The sequence below is a fragment of the Triplophysa rosa genome, linkage group LG8 (genome assembly GCF_024868665.1).
Source record: "Triplophysa rosa linkage group LG8, Trosa_1v2, whole genome shotgun sequence".
Lineage (NCBI taxonomy): Eukaryota > Metazoa > Chordata > Actinopteri > Cypriniformes > Nemacheilidae > Triplophysa > Triplophysa rosa.
In genome coordinates this window covers 14,765,878-14,784,602 of record NC_079897.1, presented here as the reverse complement: position 1 = coordinate 14,784,602, position 18,725 = coordinate 14,765,878, and the positions used below count along the sequence as shown (strand labels likewise).

The 18,725-nt window shown below is 35.4% G+C and overlaps 2 protein-coding genes across 2 annotated transcripts; one reads left to right on the top strand and one right to left on the bottom strand.

The window, feature by feature from the left end:
• Positions 1-1,923: 1,923 nt before the first annotated feature.
• On the top strand, positions 1,924-3,624 carry LOC130557999 (zymogen granule membrane protein 16-like). Its single transcript, XM_057340176.1, has 4 exons — positions 1,924-2,028; positions 2,175-2,264; positions 2,632-2,764; positions 2,960-3,624. Exons 2-4 carry the CDS (start codon positions 2,213-2,215, stop codon positions 3,294-3,296), a joined length of 522 nt encoding a protein of 173 aa, XP_057196159.1. The 5' UTR covers positions 1,924-2,028; positions 2,175-2,212; the 3' UTR covers positions 3,297-3,624.
• Positions 3,177-6,530, bottom strand: cmtm8b (CKLF-like MARVEL transmembrane domain containing 8b). Its single transcript, XM_057340175.1, has 4 exons — positions 6,146-6,530; positions 5,011-5,184; positions 4,677-4,796; positions 3,177-4,485 (listed from the first exon to the last, which is right to left on the bottom strand). The coding sequence occupies exons 1-4, from the start codon at positions 6,287-6,289 to the stop codon at positions 4,399-4,401; spliced, it is 525 nt and encodes a 174-aa protein (XP_057196158.1). The 5' UTR covers positions 6,290-6,530; the 3' UTR covers positions 3,177-4,398.
• Positions 6,531-18,725: the final 12,195 nt, after the last annotated feature.

Below are 18,725 nucleotides of genomic sequence, written 5' to 3'. Positions count from 1 at the left end.
CACAGCAGAAACCGGAACACAGCAGATGGTGATCGCGACACCACGCCTTGATATTCTGTACATTATTGACAAACAAACCAATTGAGATTATCACTCCAGCAATTAAGATTCACATATAATTCACATATTTACTTTACAGTCCAAGCTTGAGAGGGTTACTTTAAAAATGTATTCCGTTACAGTTACAAATTACTTAATCAAAAATGTATTCAGGAATGTAATAGTTTCACAATATAAAAGTAATGTGTTACGATTGCTCTTGGATTACTTTACGGTCACATCTGTAAATAACATGATTATAAAAAAGTATTTTCCTTTACACAGGAGCAATGCAGCATCAGAATTGTCTTGAGGTGGCTCAAAGCAGAATATCAGATGAAATAAATATAAAACACAGGAACTTGCTGCAAGATTAAAATGAAATCACTATTGTTGCTTATTGACTTTGATATTGATTATTAATGTCGATTTACACAATACATTGTAAACGTCATATTTTTATAGGCTATGTACATAAAACAGGCTGAAAAGCATTTAGGAATGTACTTGAAATTGAATATAAATAGAAATTGGTTGCACAGCTCAGAAAACACCTTACAATTCCACATTTTAAACAATTACTTTAGTTTTGAAACAATTGCCCTGATAGAAATCAATTTTTTTACTAATTGTAACTGTAATCTAATTATTTTCTTTTTTCATGTAACTATAATGGATTACAGTTACCAAATTTTGATCTTGATTACTGTAATCCTGTTACATGTAATCAGTTACTCCCCAACCATGTTACAGTCAATATTTTGTTTCTTATTTTTATTGAATTCAATTGTATTAACGCAGTAATTCAGTTTAGTTTACTACAAGCAACATTTTTTGGTGCATTAGTGGGGACTTTCTTTTCACACCATCACACAACAAATCCTTTTTAAATGCACATTTCATTCATGAAATTAATGGTAAAGAAATTTAATCGATGCAGTAAAAAAAAGTAGATATCAAGAACTGCATGCAATTTATAGAACAATTTATACAGGTCCAGACTTGTTGGAAAGTCCTTTTAAAACCGGTGTGGCTTGATCAGATTCCCCCCTCACCTCACCTCAAGTCATTTAAAAAGGGCTACAAAAGGTTCTTCACAGCAATATCATATTAGAACCATTTTTGGTTCCAAAGAACCATTTACTCAAAAGTTCTTAAAAAAACATAAAAAAAATTATAATTCTGGTTCAAAAACTTTTCTTCATGGAACCTTGGTTCGTCTATGGCAACATGAAGCACTTTTTCACCATTTTTAAGAGTGTGGCATGGCCTTTAAGAGTACAAAGCTACAATCCACTTAAACCTCCTCAACAGATGATTTATATAACTTTCATTTAGAAAAACGAGAAAAATATAAGTATGCAGCATTACAAAAAACTCAACAGGATGTCTGAAGACCGTGTGCGATCTGACGTGCGAGGTGACATGCTCAGTTTAATTGAAACAGTGCCCAGTATTTTCTTTTTAGTAAAGAAAGTTATATATTAGAATGGGTTTGAACCTGAGTTCCCAAATGCAAACTAGCACCAGACTAATGTGACTTGAATACTTGTTTCAATAATAGTTGCTAAAAGGTTTTTATTTCCCCCAGCACAAAGGGAGCAAAGACTAACAAAATTAAATGCAGGACACCTCTGACCCAAACTGTTATTTACCAGACAGGTCCCTTTTGACACGTTGTACCTAAAAAAGTAAATCTATCAAAATAATTTTTAGGGTTAGTGTTAGTGGTAACTGCTGTTGGCAATATATTCTGGAGTTTGTCATAAACTGCAAACATTTGAAATGCACGAGATCTCCATGGATAAATGACAAGGAAGTCTCATCTCAAAATACATTCCTTACCAGAAACACACATTGTTTTTGTTCAAGCATGAGAAAACAAACATCGTCTTAGTATAGAAAAGAGGTCTGACTAGCTGGCAAGTATAAATAAAGGTTTGAAGTTTGATCAACAGACCTGTTCAAGCATCACTCACCCTCCTGCAGGTAATGACATCAACATTTGAATACTTAGAGATACTAAAGATACTTGGACATCTGTTGATACAGTATTGCGATATTTATTTGATGAATCTAAGTGAATTTTAATTCTTTATTAATAATTTTTAATTAATTTGTTTTAATGCTTGTAGATTCTTAGAGTGAAGTGAAGACCTGATTTTCCAAAAGGATGTATGTTTTTGTGGTATTCGCTGCCCTTGGCACCATGGGCTGGACCATGCGTAAGTATATTTATTCACCTGTGAAAAGAATGCATTTGAATCTTAAACCATGTATCTTGCCTATGTCGGTGCCCCTAGTGAAAAATAAATATAATAAAAATGTATTTGAAATACATTTACCATATACTTTTTTCTGCAAATCCATTAAATTTCTATACTAATTTTGTACCCAACGCACTTTAACTTTGTACTTAATGCACTTAATGCACATTATGCGTAGTACTCCAAATAAAGTTAAAAAAAAACTTTAAATTGCAAAATTTCACCCTTTATAATTATAAAAATGCCAAACTACAAACTACATAAAGACTCTGTAAATCTTCTCTGTAAAGTTTTGTTTTATGATAATTGTTGCTGCCTTTTTCAGCTTTACCTGATTTTTACTCTTACTCGTCGGCTGTTGGGGATGGCAGTGGAACTGAATTCTCTACTGCACGTCCGGGTCAGATAACTGGAGTGAAAGTTTATGAATATCCATACGGCGGCCAATACATCAATGGGTACCTTTCCCAAGAAAACATTCAACAGTTAGACCATGAACAATTAGATCAAACTGAGTACATGATAGTAATAAAGAGTTAGAAAACTTAATTTTTTTCTCACAGCATCTAAACATAGGAGCTAATTTTTCTTTATTTAATCATATGCTATTCATTCTGTTCTTACTTGACCATTGATGACTCGTGTGTTTTTAGGATTCAGCTAAGATACGGAAATAACTGGACCGAACTGGTTGGTGTAAGTTATTATGGCAACCAAGAAGAGATGACACTTTTTGACAATGAATACATCGTTCAAGTGTCTGGAAAGTATTACAGCGGCTACATCTCTGAGGTTATGTTTGTCAGTAATCACGGGCGCTTTATGAAAGTGGGGCAAGCGACTGGAAATTCGTTTAACTTCTACCCAACCCATGATGGAAGTGAACTACGTTTCCTCAGTGGCCGACAGAATGGATTTGCTCTCACTTCCCTTGGGGCTCACTGGGCTGTGTACTACTCTAACACAAATACCAACACAACTTCAACTTAAAGTCATACAGTACAGTATGGGTTCATACATAATTCCAGTTAACAAATCACCTACTAACCTAAGTAACGTTCTTAGTAGTGTTCTTTCGTTCTGAGCTGTTGGAGGGAGGTAAATTATGTATTTAGGCCTAAAATGAATACATATTCTCCAAATCAACACTAAATCGGTATTATTAAAAAATGATTTAGTCATGTTCTGTCATAATCATGTTTATATTTTCTTGTTTCTTTTATTATGATTATTTCTAAAATGCCTCTGATCATTTTATTGTAATGAGGAATGATTATGTACCATGAATGTGAATAAAATATAGCAATATGTACTTGAATGCATTCTCATGTTTCTTTCACAATTTTCAAAATCAAAAGCTTTGTATAATGAAAATTAAGTATAAGAAATTCATGGAAAGGAAACTTATAAAAAGATAAAAGAACACATCTTTCTCCACAGATATTTTGCTTATTGTGATGGAAACACTGTCTGCACAAGCAAACCCCAAAAAACTAGTAGACAAAAAAGTACAATCACACCAAGTGAATAAAAAGAATAAACTTTAAGATTTTCAGATGGTAGGACTGGGTACAAACCATTAGATATAAGCAAGAAATGATAGTAATAATAATTCAAGTCTTTAAGAAGGATAACTATCTGAAACAACAAACCTGTAAAAAGTATAATTTGCCAAACAGAAAAACACAGCTTTCTCAAAGCTCTGATCTACAAGATGCAGATCATACTGTGCGTGAATTAAGTGGTTTAGCTGATAGCTGCTGGCATACATGTTCTAGACTGTGAAGCAAATGATGATACCAAATATCTTTAGTGGAGCCATTGTTAAGAGTCTAAATATTTTCATTTTAAGATGAAAATAATGTTCAACTTTAATATAAAGTACATAAACAGTGAGAATGCTGTGATTTGGTGTATTGATTATTGAATAACAATTTCGTATAAAAAGTGATCTATTTTAAAAACTGATTTACAAAAATAAATAGAGTTATTTCAATAGAGTTATGATTAGAACAATGCTACAATCACAGCAAAATTCTGTCTATGAAATATAGGGTTAAATATTTATTTATGATCCCAGTCTTCACTTGGCTTATGTGTCTTCACTTTTTGATCTCCGTGATTTGAGAATCACGACTGTATTTCCTGCATAACACAACATAGCCAATGAAGCAAATATCTGAAAAAGAAAACAACAGTGACTTGTTATTAAAATAACAAAACCGTTTTAAACATTTTCATAACGTGAAGATGGTAAAGTAAAAAACTTTATTTTGTAGCAGTTGCACATTGTGCAAGACATTAAAACAAAAAGTTCTAGAGAAAAAAAGTGTTATTGCTAATTTAGTCAGGGAATTTTGTTTCACTTACCGTTGATGCCACCCAGCTAATGAAATAGTAGCGCCCCCTGTTGGCTACATTTAACGATACAGCACTAATAACAGTTGCTGTCAGGTACAGTACCGAGGCGCTGCCATTAAAACATACTCCCTGTGAATAAAGAATGAAGAACACATAACCTAGAGAAAACAACACGAGCCAAATAAAATAAAACCAAATTAACATGCATTTTACATGTGAATCTGCATTTTGGACCTTTTTAAACTAGCTACCTGGATTTACAAGTAGGCTAAACCCATCTTTAATATGAAAATTTATATTAAACTGAGTTCAAATGAATGCTTTATTTTTTCAATTAACTTACCAGGGTTTTCCACGGGATCTGAGGAATCCTGGTTTGGGTCATGGTCAGGTATAGGAGAAAGAGAATGATGGTAAAAACCCAGTAGAAAACGGATACGAACATTACCCATCCAAGCGCATGCGCGTGGAAGTAGTCTGTCCCACCGATCAGAGTCCACACCAGTAGTCCAAACACCTAATGTTGAAAAGATAGCACAGGCACCTTAAAAAAATCACTGTTCAGAAATAAAACTGGTATTTTGAGGACCACATGGGTATTATGTAGCCTACATATATTTTAGGCTGTGTAAAAAAATGCTGGAAAAATACATTTCAATAGAACAAAACAACAAGGCAATAAAAATTAAAATGTTATTTGTCTTTAAACAGCAAAGCAGACGCCACAACACCATACTATTCTCCAGAGCATTCCCACCCACCCTTCCTGTTTCATACCACAAAGAATTTGTCACTGTGTGCTTGATATTACAGGAAAAGTGATTTTGCGTCTAGAAGACAGAGCTGGCTGTAGATTACACCAGGATATGAACTGCTTGGATTTGACTCAGAGAGCGTGTGGTGGACGGAAGAAGAACAATACAAGCCGAAAGGAAGAGTTTGTTACCCAACTATTTTGTTTGGTCCTTTTCCTCTCTTTCCCTAGAGCACATATCTTTATCATTGACAAAAACATCCACATTTTGTTCTTCATATTCAGCATACTGCAACACGTAATAAACAGATATTAGGTGTTTAATGGCAATAAGACATTTCAAACCAAAACCAGTTGAGTAATGCAGGCATGGTTTTAAAATAACAAAATAACAGCATGCTTTTATTAATGTATTATTACAAATACCACTATAAGCCATCAGATGTTTACAATTAAAACAATTATAATGTCCCTTTAGGCTAGTCTTATCCGCCAGATCCCACCAATAGAATTACCATACCCACGGACACCATTATAGTTTCCATTTGAAGCGATACAATTCCAGTTCCAGTAACCATTAAATCCATTAGAATTTGTTGTCATTGTTTCTATTTTTTCAGCAGAGAAAAGCTTGAAATCAACAATTACGTTTTTCTTAATCGTGTGCTTTCATTTGTTTAATTAAAGCAATTGTAGCTAAATAACAGAACATGCACACACTTACGATTTCTCCCGTCATACACACACCAGCAGAAGAGCGAATAAAGTTCCCATCATAAGTTAAAGTGGAGTTTGTCAGACCCAGACTCTCTATATTGGAGTTTGTGCTGGAGCGGTCAGTACGGCTGATATCGGACTCGACGTCCATTCTAACGGAACTACCAAAAATTGAAAGTAACGGGAGATGATCTCTGCTGCTAGACGAAATCAATCCTAGGCTACTATGACGAAGGCATGATTCCTAATATTCATCAGAGTCCGCTATTTTACCAAGCGACTTTCCATGGCGTCATAATATTCATGAGCCTTTGAATCGTCTCGCGGTCATACGCAGATCGGTCCACGCAGAGCCGTTGAAAATCAGAGTTACGACACTCACATAGACGTCTGTTGGAAGAATGGAATGCGGAAGTAACTCGTGTCACTGAGTGACCAATAGTTCCAAACACTGCACTGAAACCCATTCATTTCACTGTCTCCCAAACGCATTTGCTGTACAGTTGGTGAAATAACGGGATGTTTATACATGTTAACGAGTTGGTGGACACATCTTATATTCATAGAACTTATATTCATATTACTCCGCCAGGCAAAATGCTGCTATAAATGTAGTCAACGTAGTATTCAGTGTACACAATTTGCTAATATATTTAGCAAAAATTATGCAAATATAGTTGCTGTTATGTCTCCCTTAAAGCCATTTAAATAGGTTGAGAGCACGGATTTGTTTGGAACTATGGAGGGCTCCGTGAACCACGTGACCACACGGCGGCGAGATCGAGTGTAGTAACTCTCTTATTCAACGGCTCTGGGTCCACGCAGCGCCGCACTAGGTCGAACACGCCTGTAAACTTTTAATATTAAAGACTTACAACTTCGCCATAGTATGATTCTAAACTTAACTTCGCCTGAATGAATATCTAATTATTCTTCATGAAAACACTTTATTCTCAAATATGAACGGACATCACACCATATCAGCATCTTTTTGAGCGTAGGCCTGTAGCTTTGAATGTGAAGACAACTGACAAAACAAAAAATACAAAATACAAACACAGGTATATGAAACTCAACTCATCTTAGATGTAATTACGTACACTTGTAGTACAGCTTGTGGTGTCCATAAGGTTTAGCCTACATTTCCATAAACACAACAAATTTTAATGGTTAACATTACAAATAACATGATTCAGAACCATTACCATTAAAAGCTAAAAAAAATTCATGGAGTTTTGGGGCTCATTTTTAGAGGATTTAATGGTTTCAACAAGTTGCTGAAACATTCTTACTGGTTCCTAGAGACCCACATTGACCATAATAAATACAATTGCCATTATAATCACTGACTCCAATCTATATTTTTACCTGACATTGTGATACAACGAATTGTATTGCCTCTTGTAAAATAAATGGCTTGTGATTCATTAAGAGGATGACCAAATGTACAAGCTAAATGACCGTTATTCTATTTATCATTACAGTTTGTCACAAGAGGGCAGCAAATCCACAGTGATTTCTCAAACTATAGCATAGAAAGCCAGTTTTTTCACTCTACTGACAGCAGATTTCATCTGAATGTGTTGAATATGACTCACCTTGGTAAGTGTTGTACTGTCCATCATTTTGTGGAAATATTTTATGCAAATATTTCATTCTGCCGAACCTATCAAATGTTATATATATAGTCTCTTAATTTTTCTCTGCTGTTTAATCCTATTTGCATGCAGACATTGTCATCTTGTAGCTTTCTCACTGTTTGCTATTTGAACCATTAAATATACCTGAATTCAATTGATAAAGAAATCAAACAAACAAACAGACAGACAAAACATGTATTTATATGTTATAATATAATCACACTTCACCTATTTTATGTGGTACTGGTAGACCCCATCCTTTCTGTTAGTGCTACATCAAAGGATTGCTCTCACTTTGTTGATCTGATTTTTTATTTATGACTAAACAAACCTGAAAATGCCATAAAAGCATTTGCCCAGCTGTGTGACTCACTTCTACCGATTCAGTCTGTAACACGCAGGATCAGTGAATAAATCTTACTGAACATGGACTGAGTAGCAATATTGTTAATACATACAGTATGTTCATTACAAATCTGTGAAGAAACTACTAGATTCAGGCGAAATGTATTTATTATTTAAGAGTTATTCAAGATTCAATTAATAATTGAATTAAATGGATAAATGAAATAAAATAATAAATCCATTCGAAAAAAAAAGTATTCCCCCCATAGTGACCATTAGTTAATTATTATTTAAATTATTTAATTTAAATTAATTTAAATGGTACTTGCATTCAGCATTTGTTATTCTTTATTACAGAATTTTAGAATCACATTGTATTTGTTGGAATAAGACTTCTAAACATTCTTGGTGGAAAATCCTGGCAAAAAGCTGTCCATCATTTAACACATGTGCATGGGGTCTATTTGTCTGTAACCTTTGTTAGTTGTTGTTCACAGTGGTTTCCATGTAGTCTGTTGTAAAGGTTATGCTTTTAATAAATATACACAGTTTCAGAGAATGTAATTAAGTAATCTCAGGAGGAGGCGTGCTGTGACACTCAACCTGGAATAATGCTTCACTGGCAGCAAGTTAAAGACTTGAACATTTTCAACAGTTCAATAAAAATTGTCATTATTAATGTTTTAATGTAAAAAAATGAACAGATAAGGCTACACTGTAGGCAAAATGAAATTGGCTGTACAAGTCAAATTACTGTGACTATACAAAATTGTGACTATATAGGTTGCTGTAAATTGCTTCATTTATTTTGATGATACAAATGATATAAAATAATGTAAAGCATATATTGTGACTTGTTGATCACATATACAGTGTAACCATACACATACAAAATGTCATAAAACAATTTTATTAAATTAATAGCATGAGAAAATCACAATTTTTTAAAGTGTCATAAGGAATTATATATAAATTAAATATAAATCTTTCATGAACCTCTATCATCTTGGCTAACTTGAGAAGAATCTAAGCCTGGTTCCTGTTTGTTTCATGTATCAGAGTGTGAGGTCAAAAGTTCAATGTCACATACTTTCACTTTGTAATTTAATTGTAGCTAATGGCAAAGTCAGGGATGTGCTGAATTACAGTAAAGATCTTTAATCGACTCTTATTATGTTGCTCCGGTCATTATTATTATTCACCCACTATTATTAAGATTTATATCATTACTATTGTTTTGGGGAGAAATTATGTATAACAATAATGATTAAAATAATAATAAAACGTGGAGAATGTTTATGAACGATTTCACATATTTATTTTCATTTTATTTCATAACCATTTTTAAAAACAAGCTCATTTTCAGCAGTATTGTTGTGCAAAGATAATATTCACCGTGAATAAAAAAGGAAATATAGACCAAAACAAGAAAATATTCTCTGTGAATATATTATCAATAATCAAAGGGCTTATCTTCTCATTCTTTAGCTTTGCGTATAATGCTTCATGCTCAAGAGACTATACAGATAAATAAACCTAATAATGCAGGGATTGTTACTAAGATTATAGCAAAGACAGTCAATCAGACTGTAATGAGTCTTTAAATCAACAGCATTCTCTCATCCTGTGGGAGTTGTTTATATCCTAAAAGTACAGAAGTCAATACCAAAACTTCATGTCTGAACCCTTAATTAGATATGTGTAGAATCTCTGTATTAAAAAGATTATAATCCTCAAACGAGATGATTAAGGCTTTAGGTATATTTCTAGTTTCAGTAGTTTCCAGAACTCAGTAAATTGTAATCTCAACTATGATGAAACACAATTGGATTTTAGATTCTTTGTACTAACCATGTATATGGATAAGCATATTCTCATAATTTTTCATTATAAAAATGTTTATATTTTGAAATAAAAATGCACTAAACATAACATAAACATGTTACGAATGTTTTTTTTTAAAACAGTGGTGATGATAACAAAACATTCAAATTATGGGAAAATAAACCTCTTCAGTGTGGTACAAGACTGGCTGTTCACTTATACACAGCTACTTGCCATATAAGAATATTTTTTGGCAAAAAATATTAGTTTAAAATATTTTATTAGCTCATTTGTAACAAACCTGCCATGAGAAACGTTTTTTTAAACAGTTTAATTCTTGTCCTTAAGCCAAGACACAGCATTCAGACAAGACATTTGGTTAAATCATTTGTAAATCTCATTGTACAATGTCAGACAAATTTACATTTAATTTATTTTAAGTTAATTATTTTTAAGGCCAAGACGACTCACAGTCCCAGATGACCCTGTGTTTTAGACTGGCCAATCAGAATCAAGTATTTCATAGCGTTGTGTAATACAGTAATCCTAGCTAAAACAATCAGCTATTCTCTGTGATGGTGTTTTATCACATAAACTCTACATTCTTTCACTATCCATTCACTTTTAATCACAGATCTATCCCTTAATACCAAGCCAAAGAGATTGTTCTGTTGCTATTGAGCTGTTGTTGTCACAGGGTGAAGAAGGGTCAAAGGTTAAAAGAGGGCTGTGATAGTCCTGACACTGTTGCAATTAAGTATTACAAGACAAACAATCTGTGACTTCAGACAAAGTTTTAGAAATTTTAAACTTTCACTCTAAACTTTAAATGAGGGTGAAACTCTAAAAATGTAAAAAAGTACCTTGTCAAGTATTGATAGGGTAAGAGTGTCCCTCTGTCGCTCACGATCTCTTTTACCTCAGTCCTAATGACGACCCCTGAGGATGGCCACATCCGAGATGGAGTCCTACAGGTAGATGAAAATCACAACTGTCCTTTTCACTTTTCAACCATGAAATGGTTATCGCGCCATCATAAAATCCTTGAAGCAAAACTGAAAAAGGAAATTAAACTGTCTGAATTATCTTTTTTTAAATCATGAATGAAGAATCTTTCATGGTCTCTGGAGCAAGAAGAAGTGTGTTTGAAGAAAGAGGGGGATGGTGAGCCTGCATTAAGACATTCTCATCCCTGATGAACCTCTCCGCTGCCTTTTATTTTCTCTTCTCTTCACCCAGGCTCCAGCACGGCGGTAAGCCGCTTGGAGAATCATTGAAAGGGTGAACGAAGAGCCAACACCGAAGGGATTAATTATTTCGATGTCTAGGACCGGCCTAGATTTACCAAACCACTCAGAGACACAAGCAAATCCTCTCACCTTTGTATGAGAACAACATACATGCAAACATTTCAATCCAATGTGCAGAGAGGAGCAGAGGATCATGGGAACAGACATTGAGTGTTTAAGTCAGGGCAAGGCGCCGTAGTCAGTTTACAGTATTTCTGCATAGCCTTGAAACTGAATAATATAATCAATGGTACTGTTTGAATGAGGAACACAAGAGGACTAAAAAATCCATTCCGACCACAAACTGACCACTGATGTCAAATAAACACAGGTGATGTAGTTTAGTCAAAGTGAGTTTGCACTCAAACAAAACAAACAATGACTAATGCTGCATTTCTGACACTGTGGATTTAGAACATTTCCAACCTCAACACAGAAAATGTCTTGCAACGGCACACTTTTAATGTTAATTAATCCTTTAAATGTTTTAATACTAAACTATTAGTAAAATTAATGTTTTAATATAACTACATTCAGAGGGTTTCAGGTGGGAAATATCCAAAGTCCAAGTTGTATGGTACAGAGCATAACTCTACCTGCTCATACATGTCATGATACCATGTTTAAATTTGAAAAAGGATATATCTATATAATAATAATATATATATATATATATATATATAGTAATGCAACTGCAGGTGATTGTCTTTTGTTTTATTAAATCTAAATTATATGATTTCTGAGATTTTCATGAATAACAGAATAACACTGAGCTTTCATTTACGCAAGTGGGCAGACATTTACATGTTGACTGCAATCTGTAGTTTGTAAATTAATATGTAATTCAATTTTTATAGAGCAAGACAGCACGGTATTATTAAAGCTGCATTTATTTTACTTTCTATTTTTCTACATTCCTGTGAAATTCTACAACCAATGTTAACATTTTAGAAATTCTGACTACTAAACAAAAACAACGATTGTCATTTTAATCATTCTGACTGCATATCGTACATACAAAAGCTATGATACGCTGTAAAAAAATAGTCAACTCAACGAATTTAGTCAACTCAATGAGAAATTCAGTTGAATTAACTCAAAATTATCCAGGGCAACTTATATTTTTAAGTTCAACCAACAAACAAAAAAACAAATAATTTTTTACAGTGTGCGTGCAGAAAAAAATAGGTATTTAATTTACAACTTCGTCTACATTATCCTCTACACATCATGGTAAAAACATTCCTGCGACTCTCTCTGATTTGAGTGTCAGTGATGTGTCTGTGTGGAAGTCAGGGCCCTCGGCTGGGGCCCGTTTCACAGTGCTAATGTATTTCACCCAACCCAGTATGATCCACATCGCCGCAGGTAATCCGTGTCAGATGCCTCATTTATTCTGGCCTGATGCTGAGGACCAATCAAAACACTACATTCAGGCTATTAAACTGTACCCTGACAGGCCAAAGTAACCACTTTTAATAACATACCTTATTTTTTTCCGTTTAAAAGATCAGGTAACCTCTATATACTGATCATGCATGCATGCTGATCAGAATTGTTCCAGCTGCAATGTGAGGTGGAATACAGAAGTGAGCTTTTTCATGACAACATTCATTATATATATATATATACACATTGTGCATCATTATAACTTTCTGGTGGAGTGGTGTGCAAGGAAAAGATGCAAAAAGAAGATCTTTGTGGATACACAGATGTTTGTTATGTGTAACATTTGCTATGATATTATTATACGGATGTTTTATGTGTCTATTAATTATTTTGACTGAGTATGTAACAGCCATGACTATTAAGTTTGTGTGTGTGTATTTTGACACCACCCTCTTCCCAGCCTCTGCCCTGCTGTGCACTCAGAGCACAAATCTATTCTCCTAAATGCCTCCCTACCGCCAGAACACACACACACATGCACACACACACTTCCACCCTCCTCCACAGTCACTTGTCAGCTAAACCAGATGTCGTCTCATAATTGGCTGATGTGGGCACCCGCAAAAGCGAAGACCTTATTACACACAAACAAACACACACACACACACACACACACACACACACACACACGCACGCACACGCACACACACACACACACACACACACACACACACCCACAACCTCACCTCCCCACTATCCTAACTCTGACACCTCTGCACTCCACCCACATCCCATCATCCCCTTCTTTCCCAAATCCAAACATCCATCCTACACTATGGCAAATAAAATCTCTCACACCAGCAATTATTCAAGCCCGTTACGCTTTAACGTAAGAAACCGATAATCAAGCCAGATAAGTGGAATCCCGCGAAACAAAGAGTCGAGGGCTAAAAAATGGCGGAGGATGTTGGTAGTTGTGGGAGACTGGGAGGTTTTGGCTAGAAGGGATACCTCCACTGGGCATGCGCACTTCAATACCGCATAATTTTTGTCACGCTGACAACAGTTAATTACGATTTTGTTATTATTGTAAGGTTAGGTTCAGGGTTGGGGTAGGTGTAGGTGTAGGCGTTAGCTAATGTAATTTATTTTATGGTGAGATTTTGCATCACTTCCGGCCATAGCTGTATCCCTTCTAGCCACAACCGACTGGGATCTGTGGTTGCGTTGGTGGATTACTCCCTGACACAGGCGATATGTCACAGAGTGCATATCTAATCAGCATTCCTGAAACCGAGCAGGGGTGAGAAAATAGATCCCAGTCTTAGTATGGCGGCCCCCCTGCTGTGCTACCTGTCAAAGCCAATATTCCTCCTTCAGCTCCCCACAACAAGACCACATTTACTTCCTTTCATATATTACCCATCATTCCCCTCAACGAACTCAAGCAGCCATTTGTAATTGGTGTGTAAAGGAATCTAACACAATTTAAATCTCTTCACGTAACCTCAACATGTTCATGTAGTAAAGAAAATGAAACAACTATAGTTGTTGTGGACGTGGAGATTTCAAGACAAGTACATTGAAAGTATAAGTCCTTTAGTATGTGTTGCTGTAATAAATAAATTTGCCAAAAATCAAAAGGCGGTCAGGAAAACTGAAGAACGCGGTTTGATTCACACATGCACAGGCAAACTCATGAGTGCTTGAGAGCAGATGGGTGGCAACATTTTTTTATGTTTTGGCTGGATATCCTATAACTTACCCGGGATACATTCTCCCTGTGTTATGCAGTGAAAAAATAATTTGCATTTTTTTTCCACGAGTGTGAAGTATCAAAGGCGGGCCCCTGCTGAGCAGCGAATAGACAGAGCTGGCAGAGGCATGAATTTTTCAGCAGCACTCGCCCTCCCTTTCTGTCTTTCTCTCTTTTCCTGTCAGTTCAGTCGATACGCTGCGTGGACGAGAAGCCCATGCTGCATGCGAACTAGCCAAGCTGCATCCCCGGAATTCCATTGGCTTCGTGAACCGGTACCTAAATAGCAAATTAAAAGTCAATGTGTAAATACGCTTCTTGCAAGTGTTTCTTTAACGTCGTCAGAAGTGATTATGAATGGCAGCTGATGTGATAAATTGTGAAATCTTCCATATGTTTACCTCTGTTTAACCACTGGGAATGCACAGTATATGGCAGTTTGTTTAAACCATCCACAATAATTAAGTTTCGGTTTAAGTCAAATCTCACCCCTTTGAAGAACTCAGTGAAGGAAACGTCTTGACTCTTGATTTTGTGGAAGAGTCGAAAATCTCAATATATCTGGATCTAAAGAAAATAAATTATGATGCAAATGTGGAACACTTTTTTTATTATTAAATAAATACTTTTCATTTTGTCTATTAAATTCAACTGGCTTACATTGCAAAACCATACCTTGTGATGATGTCATTTAGGGGTAGGGTTGGGAATTATTTTAATATTAGAGAATCCGATTCTGCTTATCGATTTAGATTCTTATCGATTCCCAGTTTCGATTCCACTGTTGAAGCAAAACATTTAGATGTCAACATGTACGGTCATTTAGCCTGCTTATTGACTGGTTTGCAAAAACATTTATTTATGAGCATCATTTTGTGTACATAACATAGCAACCACACTGAAAAAAAATTACGCTTAAGTTACTTAAAAATATAGAGCATCATTTTTGCGAGCAATTTTTTAAGCCAGTTCTACATGAAATTTTAAGCAGCATTACCTTAAATTCTTTAGTAGGCATTGCTTAAATTTTTGAGTAACCCTCAAATTATTCGGTTGGTGTGACTCACAATTTTAAGTTGTTTTTACAACCACATTTTTGTTATTTCTACCAAAAAAGTCTAGATTACCCTCATGATAAAATGTAAACTCATTTAGATTAAAAATGTTATGTTCATAACACCTAAAATACAGAAACAATGGACAGCTGTGAAATGTTAAAAGCTTTATTTTTTCACTGAATGAATTTAAACATGAAACACAGCAGTTCAGAAATGTAAATTTCATTGTACAACAAAAACAAATAAACAATACTAAACAACAGACATTCTGACAACATTATAACAACAGTAACCATCAACACGGCTAGTGGTTTTTAATGTTTTAATATTTGTGGTGTTGTATGCATGAGTGTGTATGTGCGTTTGATAGCAGTGAAGAGTTATGTTATTTATATCATGTTTGTGTGTGGTGTTGTATGCTTGCATGTTAAGCGTTGAGCTGAATATGGAGATCTGGAGTATCTGGAGATCCCACCTCTGGTGATTACTGTGTGCTCTGCAAGGTTAATTAACTTCACCATTATTGTTCTGAAACAAAACAATGTGATATTGATGTATAATATACATTTAGAATAGTATAAAATATATAAATATACATATATTTAATATATATAAAAGAATGTAAAGAATCAATATGAACTGTTATGTTGCACACATAGGTCTGCTGCATCATGTGGATTCTGCATAAGTTCTTACCTAGTTCTGTATAAGTTCCTCACTATGAAAATCAGGTCTCCCAAGATTTTTTTAACATTCATTCAGGAATTGGCTTTACTAAAATATAAAACAAATATTAAAGTCACATAATGGAATGTGGCGAGGGAGGCGGGACGAGAGCCATGGGGGAACGACGCGGGCCGGTGGCGCGAGTGAGAATGAGTGTCAGCTGTGCGTTACACCGGTCTCGCATCTCTCACGGAGGAGATCGGAAGCATAAAGGGACGAGCGACAGGAGTGTACGACGAGAGAGGACCGGGCCCGGACATGTTAAGTTTTATTTGTTTGTGTGGCCGGCAGTCTACCGTGAGGTGGCTGTCGGCCCTTTTATTTCCGTGTTATTGTTTATTTATTATATTAAAGTTATTGAATGTTCACCGGTTCCCGCCTCCTTCATTCCCTACGACTTTGAACTTTGTTACATGGAACTTTACCAGAACTTCACAACATTGCCATAGTGTAATGTCACACAACAAAGTTGATTGTACATAACACTACTGTGTTTTGTTCACTTACACTGCTCAGTATGCAAAATATGCGTTTTTATGACACACACAAACAATTATATAAGGACTATAATAAAAAATAATAATTAATCACTAGCCTTAGCCGACACAATTCTCCTCTGTTGTGTCTGCAAAGTGACAGTGTGCTGTTTTAAGTCCAATATTATCCGACCGTAATATCGGAGCCTGCACTCTCAGGACCGCACTTCTGGGGCCGCACTTCTAGGACCCTAATTGGGTTTTACAGCGCCACCTATCGAATCAGAGTTAGGAGAGAACCGTAATACCAAGGACCCTAGTTTTTGAGGACCGAAAAAGCACGGGATTAGTATTATCTGGGGACCTCGTGTGATTTATAAATTACCTCCCCACATCTGTATTTCATGTGGCGCATTCGCACGGGATAAGTGAAGCCTGTGATTTTACTCAAATTTACTGAATTATTTCCCGTATGTGATGGCACGGCTTTGCGTATAGCTTGTATAGCCTATTGTTGTATGGTGTTTAATGATATATGACCGTACCTGTCAGCATTTGAGACCCGCGATCACGGTGATCTTCTGTCCGGTTCGCGATCACGGGTCTCAAATGCTGACAATGTTACAAGCGTTTCCATGATAAATAAATAAACGTGAGACTCCCGGCCAAAACAACAGTTTTGGCAATGTATGGAAATGACCCAGCAATCAAATTAATATCAAAACACTTCAAAACAGCCTCCATTATTCGCAAAGGGTGGATAAAACCTTGAAAAATGATTTATGAGCCCGCCAAATCACAGAGATGCTGATTTGCACAGGACTAATATTATCACAGGACCTCTGTTCGTCAAAATATGGTCGGTAATTTGTGGGGGAATTTTTACTGTACAAATTACAGACATGGCCGATTAAGATCTCAGACAATCTCTGCAATTATTACAAATGACCAGAGGTCCCCAGGTAATACTAATCCCGTGCGAATAGGGTTTAAGACAGTATATCCACCCAATTCTAATTACTTAGTTTTTAAAAGATTTATTACACCCAAATACTATATTTCATGCAATTAAACCTTATTGCTAACAGCTGAATGTTGAGTAATTCTTGTGACTAACTAGCATAATATAATAAGTAAAGAAATAAAATAAACAAGAAATCATGGTATAGCCTTTTCAGTCACTAGATCAACCACATTTCAAGTCCAGAGTGAAGACACAATGATGACTCTGGGTGCAGATTTAAGATTGTGTTTATTTAAAATCACATCTGAACAGTTGAACACACACACAAAAACAAAATATATATATAAATAAATAGACTTAAATTAGGCCAAAACCTAGTACTTGACCAATTTATTTATTCATCTTTTGTCATACTACTGCCTGCACTGAGTTGTGTCCTTGAATAGACTACACAGTACATTACAAAATCTAGCACATGGTATTTTAACAGTCAATTATTATGATGTCAAATGTAACAATCAATATTATAGAAACAGTGTCAAAATGAAGAGACATGCATCGTGGGATTAACAACTTTGAGCAGGAGACAATTAAAACATTAAGATGGAAAAACAATGAGTAATTAACAAGGTTTCACAACAAAAAGTGCTACAGTTTATTGTGCTGTCTAGGTCTATAATTAATAATCATCCCATAGTCACAAAATCAACATGAGCTCAGTAGGGGTAAAATCTAAGCTTGCCAGTCGTGCTACAGTTTCGCTAAACGAATATACTTACAACTCGTTTTACAGCATTAGAATCTTATATTGTGGACTATTTAGCAACTCACTTCGGCTACATTAACTTTCCAATGAAATGTTAAATGTTTTTAATGTTGAACTAATAAAAAATAATTCAAATTTGACATTCACACTCTGATTGTCGTCCATTCTTGGAAATGCACTGGACTTGTCACTTCCGTTGTCGCAGGGTCCTAGAAATGCGTCCCCAGAAATGCGGTCCTGAGAGTGCAGCCTCCGACATTGCAGTCAGATACTACTCTTTTAAGGAGGTTTCTAACCAACACAATGCATAGAGATTTGAGCCCACTGTTCCAGCCTCCGCCTCGCACTTCTAGC

Coding starts and splice junctions, on each gene's coding strand:
- LOC130557999 (XM_057340176.1), top strand. CDS start 2,213: ATGTATGTTTTTGTGGTATTCGCTGCCCTTGGCACCATGGGCTGGACC. Junction 2,265..2,631: donor CACCATGGGCTGGACCATGC/GTAAGTATATTT, acceptor TGCCTTTTTCAG/CTTTACCTGATTTTTACTCT. Junction 2,765..2,959: donor GGCGGCCAATACATCAATGG/GTACCTTTCCCA, acceptor GTGTGTTTTTAG/GATTCAGCTAAGATACGGAA.
- cmtm8b (XM_057340175.1), bottom strand. CDS start 6,289: ATGGACGTCGAGTCCGATATCAGCCGTACTGACCGCTCCAGCACAAAC. Junction 5,185..6,145: donor TGTGTATGACGGGAGAAATC/GTAAGTGTGTGC, acceptor TTTCAACATTAG/GTGTTTGGACTACTGGTGTG. Junction 4,486..4,676: donor TTAGCTGGGTGGCATCAACG/GTAAGTGAAACA, acceptor TTTCTTTTTCAG/ATATTTGCTTCATTGGCTAT.